Source organism: Girardinichthys multiradiatus, chromosome 15, assembly GCF_021462225.1.
Source record: "Girardinichthys multiradiatus isolate DD_20200921_A chromosome 15, DD_fGirMul_XY1, whole genome shotgun sequence".
Lineage (NCBI taxonomy): Eukaryota > Metazoa > Chordata > Actinopteri > Cyprinodontiformes > Goodeidae > Girardinichthys > Girardinichthys multiradiatus.
In genome coordinates, this window is record NC_061808.1 from 15,765,490 (window position 1) to 15,778,642 (window position 13,153).

Sequence of the window (13,153 nt, forward strand, 5' to 3'; positions counted from 1 at the left end):
AAGCTGCAAACAGATATCACACAAAACTGTATACCAAGTGATTGTGGATTAAGGTGGATTGAAAATGTGTAGGCTGAGCTGAAGAGAAACGAGAGTATGAGAGGAGATTGTGTGGTGCTAAAGGTAACGGGGTAATTGTAGCTATTTTTGGTACCACACCACCGGATTAAAGGTTGGATGTTTCCAAAATTTCAATGTGAGATTTTACTACTGCAATAGATAATAAATCTGTTCTCAGGCTTTTTACATATATTGAGCAGGTGCAGCCTATGAGAGTGAAGGGCGCTATGGTCTTATCTAAATTTTTTTCTGTTTATGCAACAAAGTTCTTCTCTATTTGATGTCTGTCATGTTTGCTGATTCTGTCATTAGTTTGTACCATTCATCAAATTCAACAATGTCTCTTCTCAAAGAGACTGAAGACAATCAGTTAACAAGAAAAGAAATGACAGCAGTGAGAACGAAAAAATAAGTCGTCCTGACGCATATTTTGTATGTGATATTTTACACCTCAGAGGTTTGATTTTTTTTTGGGGATAAATTATGTTCATTTTCATGACAACCAGGGGAATATTTAATCGTTTCCAGCACACCGTGCAGTTTTACAGTCATAAACATGAGATTGGCAACCATCATATGGAGATTGAACAATAATTATAGTACAACGTTCTGTCTCCAGGCCTTCAGGGAGGAGATCACACCTCTCCGTCAGGATGTCCGGGTAGTCAACGAGCTTGCTGCTGAGCTTGCACCGCTGGACATCCAGCTGTCATCTACTGCCTCCAGACAACTGGACCAGCTCAACATGAGATGCAAGATTCTGCAGGTAGTTGAAATACTTCCTCTCTTTTTGTTTTCTATTTCTTTGATAATTTTACTTTTCACTTTAGTGTATTTGAGTATGTTCCCTGCTGTCCCCCTGTATTATCTCTTTCTGTATTTCATGCTTTGCAAATATTTGACTTTGTGTCGTTTGTGCAGCACTTTGTCTTTGCATATCAGTGGATGTTGTACTCACAGCTCACCAGTCACATCTCTGGCTCTCTGCAAGCTTGATAGTCTTGGTCTGATCCGCTGTGCCGCTCGCTGAGCTTTCTCAGACTGGAACGTATGTAGCCCTGAAGGGAAATTTATTTCATTACTAGTCATCAGAAGAGAAAGGAAGAGGGCTTGTTGGGAATTAGAAAAGGAAATACTTTAGTTTTTTATGAGCAATATAAGATTTTATTGCAGAGAATTCCTCAGAACATTGGTTAAACCATCAACGTTTTGAAGGATTTGTGCTCTTTTATCTAGTTAAAACAAACATGAGGATAGCCAACGGTAAAAATAAATTATTTTTTTCCTACATGATTGATGCTGGTATCTATAATGCTAGGGTGATGCCTGTTGTGTCCCGTGATGCCTTTATTTTGAAGGAAACTAATTTCAAAGACAGTCTGACCCACAGCAGGCTCGAATTAAATAAATTAGCCAGGGATGTGTACAGAGAAATGTATTAAAGTTGTGGCATGTGCTGAGTAAGAAAAACATCTTGGTGAAAAAATTGTTTAAGTTATTCTGTTTTTAATGTGTGACTGCCTCAGGGAAAAACTGGACTCAATAGTAGTAATGTTATATTTCCATCCACTACACAGACTCCCATTAACGGTCTTTTTTGCCATTAAAGTGATCATAAGTCACACACTGAGGCGGAGAATAGCATTTTTATTGGACTTGTCCTCTTTGGTCGTTTTTTGTTTCAGCCTGCAGGAAGGCAGTCGTTTCACTAATAAGCCTGGTACAACTGTGCAGCCTGATGATTTCATTCATGTGCATACAGTCACCATCTGTCTTACTCTGGTACAGTAGGCATAAAAAGTCATTAGCAGCTAAAACAAACAAGAGACATAACTACTGGCCTTTCTGTGCTCATTACTGGGATCACTGTGTGTACATCTGTGAACTGGCTGTCGTCAAATCGGTGCAGATGTGCACATCTCTCTGTGCTGCCACTCAAAGGAACGAGGCAAAGAATTTGTGCAAAAGGGCAAAAATAATACTTATCACACAAAAAAAATTTAAGTACAGTAATTATGTTGCCTGACAAGTAATGTTTTTTTTGGGTTTTTTTGTGGTACCAAATTTTTGGAAGCCTTAATGGAGTTCATGGTAACATCCTTGAGTGTAAAATAATATTTTCCATTATTTGTGCCTAATGTTTCTTAGTGTAAAGGGTAACCTTTAACAACCTTTGCTTTAAAGGTAGTATTTCTAGTTGACATGAAGGGATCTGGAGGGTCCTTATGCACCTGGATGCAGGTTTCTAAAGCATGCTAACACTGAAGCGGCTTACAAGTCCAGCAACAAATGTTCATTGCTCTCTAATATCATGTGATGTCCTTCCGGATTTAAAAAACTCGGTGCACATTTGTCTTTCATACATATATAGTTCCTTTCAGCCTTGCATATTTCTAACTCAATTATAGTTTCCTTTATTTCAGAGGAGATTACACTAAGGGTTTCACTTTTTCTAATGAACCAATACGTTGAGTCAACCTGCATTCATAAGTTATTTTTACAAAAGCAATAATTAGTAAGAGGAAAAATATTCTATTTGGTATTTACATATTTAATTTGTGAGAATTGGGGTGAAACAATATAGGAGACGAGAATAGGTTTTTACAAGGTTTTCAAAAGAATTATTACATCGCCTTTTGTCTATAGTGTTCAGTCCTTGTTTGACCAGTGATTTTAATGCATGACTCAATCTAGGTTGGGCCTAATACAAAAAAAAAAACATAAATTTTTATTTTTTTATTTTCACAAATAAAATAAAGATTTCATGAATCTCAAACTGTATTTCAAAAAAATCTCAGTTTAGTGTTTAACAATCAATTAAAGCTTTGACAAGTCCAAGAAATTTAAAGCCTGCAGAAAATTAAATGTGGTCCAGAATAAATAGAAACAATGAAGGTAACACCTTAATTTTGCACTGATTGGAAACTAGTAATCAGATGCAAACTTTAACTTTGTGCTGCAAGAATACATATGAATGAAAAGTCAAAAGATTTCACAGCAGAAAAATGGTTTGTTTTTAATAATTAGTTTTGAATATTTGTTGATTTCATTTTTGTTTAGGTTGTCTGGAGGCTTTGTACTGTGGGCATCTTGTGTAGTCAGTGCTGTCAGATCATCTAGCTGCAGAGACAGTTCCTCACTGTCATGTCTGCCCATAATGATCGAGGTAGTTTGTGGTGCTGGCTGAGCACTGTTTTGCAGTTGGACAAGAGTTATTTGTTGATCCTGACAAGCACTAGTCATACGTAGCTGGCCATCCCATTGCCAATTGAGATGGCCCCAGAAGAATTGCACGGTCGGTGAAGATGCTCAGTCTGATGTATAACTACATTTTTTTTGCTAAGGCCGGCCTCCACAAAGACTTGTTTCTGTTTCCCTGAAAGAAAAAAGGTAGGACTTTATTTTATGGTCTTGATTGCTCTGGGCCAAACAGTGGTTTCTGCCCACTTGCGCAGAAAAGTGTGATAATTTTTTGTTAAAAGTGCAAGGGACCAGACCGGGGCAAATCCCTAGTGCATTGCGTATTTTTCTCCCTTGGTGAGGAATTGAGTTTTTTTTTTTTATTTCAAAATGGAGCTGTGTATTTTTTAATTCTTTCATTCTATGAATTATTAAAGATGTGATATCAAATGTCTTTATGCTTCTGTTTGAGGGATGTTTTTGAGTTGGAATTTTATGCAAAATCCCATTATGTTTTAATTGCCCTTAAATTGAATGCAATCCAGCTATGACCTAAGGTTCTGTTTTTATGATTTCTGCTTTCCAACTCAGCGTCTGTTCCTGTGTTGTTCATCTTCTGACAGGTAGCGGTGGAGGACAGACTGAAGCTACTTCAGGAAGCACACAGAGACTTTGGCCCATCCTCTCAGCATTTCCTCTCCAGTGAGTAAAACTAGCTTGGTGCCTTGGTCTGTCTCATACCCCGTCTATACCCTAGTTTCACATCTATTGAGATTTTATAAAACCACCAGTGCCACAATTTGTAAAAAAAAAAACAAATGTAACAAAAGCATTTTTACACTTAAATTAACTGAAATTTTTAGGATAACCAGTTGTTAGGAACTTTAAATGTGTAATCAGTAGTTGCTTTTCAATTACAAATGTGCGCAAAACTTTACCGATATTCAGCAAATGTCAAAAAAACATAATTTCGCTATTCCGGTCTTTCCATTAAATAAGAAATACAATTAAAATCACATGTGAATAAGTTTGTTCACGCGATAACTCATTAAAAAACATGGTGGCGACGGATGGCCACTTCAAGATCTTGGTAAATGCTCGCATTTCTTTGCTTTTTAGAATTTAAAATGCTGGTAATGCCCTTGTAGCAAACTAAATATAAAAGTACCCCTTCTCCTAGTGAGTCCACCATTATCCTCCTACTTTATGTTGTCTTCACCAGTTGTACCATCCGGTTGTTGATCACGTGACTCGTGTGATGCGAAAAAAGTGTTTCCATTGAGCGATCTTTTTTTTTTTTTTCGGAATTTAAATTTGCACAATTTGATGGTCAATGGAAACGCAGCTAGTAACTCGCTGTTTCTGTTCACACAAAAGATCCATTTATCTTAACCACAGACAAATGAACATGAAACACCAGCCAGGGAGATGTGTTTTAATCTTCATGAATCAGAAAATAACTACAATAAAAATCTGCTCATCTAATCTTGACAGTCAAAGCAATAACAAATAACATGTTAACCAGATGGACACATGACAAAAAGACAGGATGAAGGCGTAGGTTTATCTTCCCATCAGGCACACTCTTGGGCTCACCAGGTCTCCATAACAACAGTTTTATGGTGTCTTTATGCCCACCTGTGAAACAGGAGGCATACCGTCAAATAAATCTTGGCTGCCCTACCAACACAAATGTAAACATGTAGAATTTTCTCTGTTGTACTGGGACTTTAACAGGAACTATGTGCATTTATTCAGAAGCAACTGAGGTTGAATCCCATTTTGTAGTGCTATCCTTTCCTCTAATGTTCCCCCTCCCCACAGTGGTTAAAATGTTCCACTGCGAAATGGCACACTGCTTTAAGAAGTCGATACGTCATTATTTCTCGCTGATATTTATTACGTAAACATGATGTGACCTATTAGGTCTGTGGGGTCTAAGCGGTTATCATTCCCTCTACAGGCATCAGAAAATATTGTTTTTTTGCTTGTTAAGGAAGTATAAAAATATGTCAAATATCCCCTGTTGACATAAAACCACTTGTTTAGTTTTCATTAATATATTGCCAGTATACTGAAAAGTACATAGTAGTATTTGGTATTTAACTGTTCCAGTATAGCTGGAGTATAAGAGGTAGGCATTCTTAAAATTCACTGATTAGTCCTCTTCAAAATATATTCAACTATGTCAAAATTGATATACTTAGTACAATTTCTAATAGAAAGCATTGGTTTGAATTAAGCTAACATTCTACTGGTTGTTGTTATGGTAACATATAAAAATTTGATCTTCAGTATTTTTTTTATATTTATTACCAATAAGTATTCAAACATAACATATCAAAGTAGACATCACAGTGGTTATTGTGGCATTACAAAATGTTATCAGTGAAAATATTTACCATTTTAATCTATTTGCTGGTGTGTCTTTCTTAAACAAAAGATATGAACTTGTAGAAAAAGGAGCTTGTACCTGCTGTTAAGTATGGTGGTGGTTCTGTGATGCTGTGGGCCTTTTTCTCTCCAAAGGACTTACAAAGAACTATGTTAGAGTGCAATGCATTATTAGTAAATAAATACATTAAATTAAAAGTTACATTTTTCAAAAACTTTTCCATGCACAATACAAGGTTAATTTATCTTGAGGCCTTTTCCATATCTCCCAATTATTATGAAAGGTGCTGAATGCCTGTACTCTTTCTTATGCACAGTCCTAAGATGAGGCACTTTTTAATAATGCAGTGCTTAATGACAGCTTTAATAACTCCCTCCTTTTACTCCCTTTTTTCAAGTGTTTATTAGCTCTATTAAGAAAGTTTAAGGCAAAGCTCAGCAGAGGAAGACAAATTCAGGAACATTAAACAAACCAGCCTTTTTTTCTTCCTCTCCATGACTCTCCTTCTTTCATCTATTTTCATAATCATCCAGCTATTAGAGTTCTTCGAGTTCATCCTGATACTTTTTACTGGCTGTCAGGCACGGAGGCCAAATGCTCCGCGTGTGATTCAGAGCAGGTGTTCAGTCACCACGCTGCGTCACCGCCAGACACAAATTTACTGAGCAAGCTCTGCTGGGAGCTCAGCAAGTAGACCAGACAAAATACCAGTCGTCTTTCATCTTCGTGGCACTGTGACACTATCTCCTCCATCAAACATTCGTTCTCATTACACTAGTAGCTTAATATTCCCTCGGGGATCAATAAAGTACCACGTTCTTATCTTGCCTTATCCATCTCGTGTATCTTCCAATCTTGCTTAATCTCTTTCTCTTACTGTCTTTTCATCTCTCCATCTGAGTGTGAAACCGTGTCACGGAGGAGGGAAAGTACAGCGATAAATCATACCACATTTCTCCTGCTTATTGCTCCGGAGGAGAGCTTTTTGAGCGCTACTGTTTAGCTGGATTAAACACCACAACTGATATTAAAATGTGTTTCTGCATTACTAGGAAAATTTTGAGCTTATTTCAAGTCAGGCTTGAACACCAAAATGATTGCTATAGTTCACGCAGTTTTTACAAGGATGGTGTTTCAGTTTGAACTGCTTATTACATTTTAATTCTTTTCTTTTTCTTCATTTTTGTTTGCAGCCTCGGTACAGCTCCCCTGGCAACGTGCAGTCTCTCAGAACAAGGTTCCCTACTACATCAAGTATGTATGAGAAACTTAGATATGCCTGTTAAAAATGTATGCATGTCTCTGTAAATTATGAAGTAATAAAGCAGTCATTGCACATCATCTAGGGTATTTTCTAGGGATGCACAAATCAAAGATTCAGGCTGGATTTCTAGTCAATCCGCCGATGCTCATTTTCTGATTTAGATTTCGTTTTAACAACTACAATAAATGCATCTGAAATATTTATTTTTAGCTGTCAGTTGAATTTAGCATACGAAGTGACATTACTCTGTGTGTAAAAGTGCGTTTGCTGTTTGAAGGCATAGACAAAATTATGACATTTTAAAATTTATGTTTGGTATTTTACATCAGCAGTCAGCATACTTGACATTAGTAAATTTAAGCTGAAGTCTTTGTGTTTACTTGCTAGGGAATATTTCCTCCTTACCAAAACTTTTACGTCTCCAGAGAATTCCCTGCATTTCCAAATCCAGCATGTTGCATGCCAGAGGTTGAAGGCTCAAAAGAATAAAATGGAGGAACTTTGCTGTTATATTTAGGTTCATCCTTTCGCATATTTGCCTAAGCTGGACTAGATCTGTTTCCAGAGTTTTAACTGCTACATACATCTAACAGCAGACACTTATTTGGAGATTATGATGTCAAAAGATTAAAGTTTTCAGTTGTTCTTGCTTTTTAAAATATTTATCTCAACAGACCTTTGTTAGTAATTGTAGTTTGCATGTTTCACCACAAGAATGGTAGTTTTTGCTGAGCTCTCACATTTATCAGTAATAATTTATTTTCATTCATTCAGTCATTCATTTGTTCATCTTCTATACCGCTTATTCCATTGTGGGTCACAGGGGAGCTGGTGCCTATCTCCAGCAGTCTATGGGCGAGAGGCAGGGTAACCCTGGACCGGTCACCAGTCCATCGCAGGGTCAACACAGAGACACACAGGACAAACAACTATGCACACAATTTAAAGAGACCAGTGTACCTAACAGTCATGATTTTGGACAGTGGGAGAAAGCCGGAGTACCCGGTGAATACTCACGCATGCACGGGGAGAACATGCAAACTGTAAAAAAACATGCAGAAGGACCCTCGGCCGAGAGTCGAACCCAGGACCTTCTTGCTGCACGGCAACTGTGCTACCAACTGCGCCACTGTGCAGCCCATCGATTTTTAGTCCAGGTCAAATTGCTACTTTTACCATTTTGTAGTCCCATTGTGCTAATTGCATTGCAGTTTTATGCCTAATGATTGTGGCTGTGATCAATTGGGCCAGTTTGCTGTAATAAATAGTGGACCCTGATCAAACCAGACTAACTTTACAAGACCTTGTGCTAGGGTATATGTTTTATCGGACTCCACATTTCTGTACGACAATGAGGGGAACATAGAAAATTACCTAAAATCATCAGGTGTCAAAGTGAGTTCAAAACGTCCAGTATGCTCCTAGGTATTCAGTTGTTTCACCTTCACATTCCCAATTCAGTTCAGAAAATCAGCTTCTTTTTTCTTCAGCTTCTTTGACTATAAGAAATCACATTAATGACTTCAGTTTTATATCTTTCTCCCCATCACAATCTTTGCCAAATCTTAGGTTTCTGTGTAAACAGGTATAAAGACTTTCTCTCAGTTGCAGCTCTTTTTACTCTTCGGGAAATGTCTGTTTTAAAGATGTTGAAGAGTGTCACTATCCAAGGAATGCGTCTGTATGCCAATGAACTGCGTTATCATTAAATATAACCTCTACTTGATTTTCAACTGACTTGAAGAGAAAAGGTCACATCGTTGCTTACATTAATAAAAGCTTCAATAATCAGAAATTACATTGAAAGTACCCAAAAAGTTACATGAAACTTAAAATTGGTAACTCACAACATTGCTGCATAGTTTCATAAGACAGAACGAAACACTTTTAATTGCTGAATTACAAGATGTATACCAGTTTATACAGAAAATAGATAATGGTACTTCCATTCAGGAAATCCCAAAAAAAGGATTGAGTCCTAAGAATTGGCTGACGCTTGTGTTTTGGCCTGTATCAGCTTGATGCTGGAGGCGATCAGAGATTAAAGCATGACAGGGCTCGCAGGACCAGTTTATACGTTCGGAGCAAAATACAAAATACTGCCTGTGATCACAGATGTGCCCATTCAGTGAACCTACATCTGTCACGGTGGCAGAACACGTGTCCACAAAGAGAACATGTGTGGGCATCTCCTTTCAAGCAAAACAAGACCTTGCATACAAATGCATGGATCAGTGATGCAAAGACTCATGCTTGGTTTCACAAGCATGAAGAGGCAGATGCAGATGAACTCCAGCTGTAGCAAAGTTATAACTGTGATTTGAGTGTAGCAGGAGCAGATTTTCTCTAAAATATATCCAACAGATTTCTTCAGCTTACAGTGTGTTGCATTAGTATTCAAGCACCTTCTGCTTTTTCATATTTTCTTTTTTTACAGCTGCAAACCTCCATGTATTCTTACTGGGACTTTATGTGATAGACCAGTAGAAAGTGATTCATAATAGTGAATTGGAAGTAAATTGATGTATTCATTACAAATACCTTTAAGAATGTGTTTCATGCATTTGTATTCAGCTCTCTATCGCTCTGACACACAAAAAATCAAGTGCAATCATTTGCCTTCAGAGGTCACTTAATAAGTAAAAGGTCTTAGTATAAATACAGCTTTTATGTGAAAGCTTCAGAATGTATTAGAGAACAAACAACTCTGTGAATAACCACAGCCCAGGTGGGAGAATCTGTTGACGGGACACCCAATGGGTCATGTAGTTAAATCTGAGTCAAGAAGCCATACGGGGGGCGCGGCGCTGGTGGTTTAGGGGTTAGCGCGCGACCACATATAGAGGCTATAGTCCTCGAAGCGGCCGTCCCGGGTTCGAGTCCCAGACCCCGGCGACCTTTGCTAAATGTCTCCCCCTCTCTTTGCCCCTCCTTCCTGTCTGCCTACTATCAAAATAAAGACCTCTAGTGCCAAAAGAATTCTTATAAAAGAAGAAGCCATACAGGTTGCCTTAAGATGATTCGTTCAGTTTTCCCCCAAGTTCTGTAGAGGAAGAACATGACTTACATGCAAAAGTCTTGTGTGTTGTGGAGAACTAACATGATGGTTGCAACATCATGCTATGTGGAAGCTTTTGGTTCAAGGGACAGGGAAACTGGTCAGAGTTGATTTTATTGGACCTAAATACAAGGCAATCTTGGAAGATTGCTGGAGATAACAAAAGAGTTGAGACGAGTGTTGAGGGTCACCTTCCAGCATAACAATGACTCTATCTGTACAGCCAGTCACAGTAAAATGGTTGAGATGAAAGCATCCTCGTCTCAATCTGATCTGAGGGAACTTGACCTATTTAGGAAAGACGATTGGACAGAAATATCAGTCTGTAGATGTGAAAAGTTGGCTGAGACATACCCTAAAATGCTTGGAGATGTAATTGCAACAACAGGTGGTTCTGTACAGGAGCTCTGAATACAACATATTTGTAGATTTTATTTGTAAAGCACTTCAAAATCCGCTTTTCAATTTTCTTTGAATTCCTCAATATGTACTACTTCGTTGGTCTGTCGAATAAAATCTGGAAAAGAAAATACATTGGGGTTCATGGTTGTAATGTGACAAAATGTTAAAAAGTTCTAGAAGAGTAAATACTTTTTTGTAAGGCACTTGAAAACCCAATTTCTCCTATTTCAAACAAACATGGAGATGGTATTTAGTGTAATTTCCTTCTCCTTTGCTCACAGAACATGAAAGCCAGCATTCGGGTTTGAATACCCACTTAATTAGCTGCCTAAGATGAATTCTGAATTCATTCCCAGGACTAATCACAGGTTGCTTTCAGTTCTGCTGCATTCTCAGGATTCCCACATCACTCTTTGACACATTCATGTCCCCCACACCCTCCTCCTATCTTCTTTCCCGCTGCACACCTCTTCTACATCACAAAGGTCCCCCTGATTAAAATTACGCATATTTTTACCTCCCTGTACTGTAGAGTTCCGATGACAAGATTAAATCAGATTGATTCACTCTTTAAATAACTTGTGTGCTACCCATCTCACACATTACTTTAGTATTGCTTACTTTTTAATAGAAATACCACTCTGTCAGAGCTCGCAATTCAGCGGCAGAATGAAGCTGTGATACAGAGGCCAAAAGCGTAAAGTAAAAAAGAAGCAGGGATGAAGAGAAAAGATACGAGACACCAGGTGGAGAATAAAGGCACTTATCACCTGTCACTGACTCTTTCTGGTAAGTGTTGGAAGGAGCTGTCAGTGAGGGGAAAAGAATATTCCTCAAATCTTCCTTTGGTTTACCCCAATCCTTCACTAATTTTATTTCTTTGGATTTCCAGACACGTGTGGAGTCATTCATCTGCCCACTCATAATTATTCATGTCGCTCTCTGAGCGCGTGACAATGACAAACTCCCACCAGCCAAGGAAGTGCCCCGTCACTGTTGAGTTTGGTGTGTTGATCTTTGAAAGCACAGAGAATGTGGAGGCTTTCCTGGAAGGCTTTCTTTCGTTTACATTCCCTCTCTCCCAGAGGAAATACAGGAGTGTAGGACTGGAGTAGCGGGACATATATTGTTAGTTATGGAACAGCAGGGATGAAATTAGTAATGAGAATCACTTTAACCTTTAATGAAACTGCAGCGAGGGATGGTGAAGTCACACATAAAATGTCAAAGGGAAAAAGCAATTATTCTTAATAAGCTGAATTGTCACAGCAGGCGATCTGTTAGTCTGAGAGGGTCACTTTTGTCAAATTGCTTCAACTGTTCTCCCCGTTAAGCCAGTCAGAAATCATATAAAATCCTTGAGTAAAAGGGTTATTCCCCCCCCCCCAAAAAAAAAAGGGTATGGATGCATACACTTCATTCTCCTCAATTTGCTTTTCCAAAGCAATATAAAACAATAACAGCAGGGATGAAGGTAACACATTTTCATAAAGATAATGAAATCCTAGGCATGAACAAAATAGACTAGCCAAGAAAAACTGGAGAATTGACACCTATGCTGTATTTGTGTCTGTAGCTTGTCACTAGACGGGGATTAGTGATAAAAGCTTTGGATATCTTGCGATTTAAATGACAGATTTATCACTTTCAAGTTAACAAAAGCCTGTGATCATGGATGTTTCCATCCAGTGAAGCTGTCAGGATCACTGCAAGCAGACTGGTGTGTTCAGGCAGACTGGCATCAGAGTTGTGTGTCCTCTTTGCTGTGGGCCAAAAAAAGGAAAATAAAAAAACTGTCTGCAAAGGAAGGTCTTCTTCAAAGTGATTTTTGTGCTTTGGTTTTATGAGTGCATACATATGGTTAAAACAATCAAGGGAAAAGCCTTTTTAAATTGTCATTGAGTCACCAAATGAAGCCAGATCAGCTCTAAAGCTCGTTGATGCCTCGAGTCTCTGAATTCATATTGCAAAGGTGAACACTAATCTTACCAAAGTGTTTTGCTCATTTTTGGTATTAGTGTTGGTGACAGAGTACTTTAATGTCCCTGTTAAAAACTCTAAAATGTTTGAAAGAGGTTTTAAACAACCTTCTTTGAAGCAAAGTTATTTAAACTTTGCTTCCAAGAAGTTTTCTTGTAATATGTCAAAGTGGTCTTAATCTTTAGTTCTCCATGAATTCTAAAGCAACTTGATGTACTTTTGCTGCTTTTTTACTTATTTTCATTATAGATTTTGTCAGACCTTTTCCTTCAATACCTTTTATCCTGCTGATTGGAAACAGATCTAACTTTTGAGTTTGCAAACAATCAGGTGTCCCTGCAGGTCAAGCTGGAATTTTTCAGGATTTCGGTCAGATCTCCTCCACTGCTTTCACTTAAAGCCATTGACATTTTAGGCAAACTCTTTCTTAGTCAACAGCAAAGGGAGATTCGCACATTAGCAATAGCTGCTCGTTTGTGAGAAAGGTTATTGGCCTGCACAGCTGCTGAATAGTAATGAACATCTGTGTACTTGGAGAGCTTATGCCATCCACTGCAGCGGTTCGACTTTACTTCCTGCTGACAGTCGGCACAGAGCGAGCCATCGCAGAATCTACAGGGGATGTTCTGCATTTCAAAAACTGTCTTGCGGAAAACTTCTCCAAACATTCTGCGTGGATCTGAGCGTAGCTCCTGACAGCCCGGTGCTTTCTTAAAAAAAACAGATGCACACACACAAACGCATAAAGTTCACATCACTGCCTTCACACCTCAAACAGATACACTTCACTTGCATTTGCAGCTTGAGTCCATCT

The 13,153-nt window shown here is 38.3% G+C and overlaps 1 protein-coding gene across 9 annotated transcripts in view; it reads left to right on the forward strand.

The window, feature by feature from the left end:
* utrn (utrophin) overlaps positions 1-13,153 on the forward strand; it is a 247,550-nt gene that overhangs the window by 167,683 nt on the left and 66,714 nt on the right. For all 9 annotated transcript variants that reach the window (XM_047388070.1, XM_047388069.1, XM_047388068.1 and 6 more), the window contains 3 exons: positions 680-826; positions 3,864-3,942; positions 6,829-6,889. In XM_047388070.1, the coding sequence (XP_047244026.1) occupies positions 680-826; positions 3,864-3,942; positions 6,829-6,889 (287 nt within the window). The remainder of the gene's footprint in view (positions 1-679; positions 827-3,863; positions 3,943-6,828; positions 6,890-13,153) is intronic.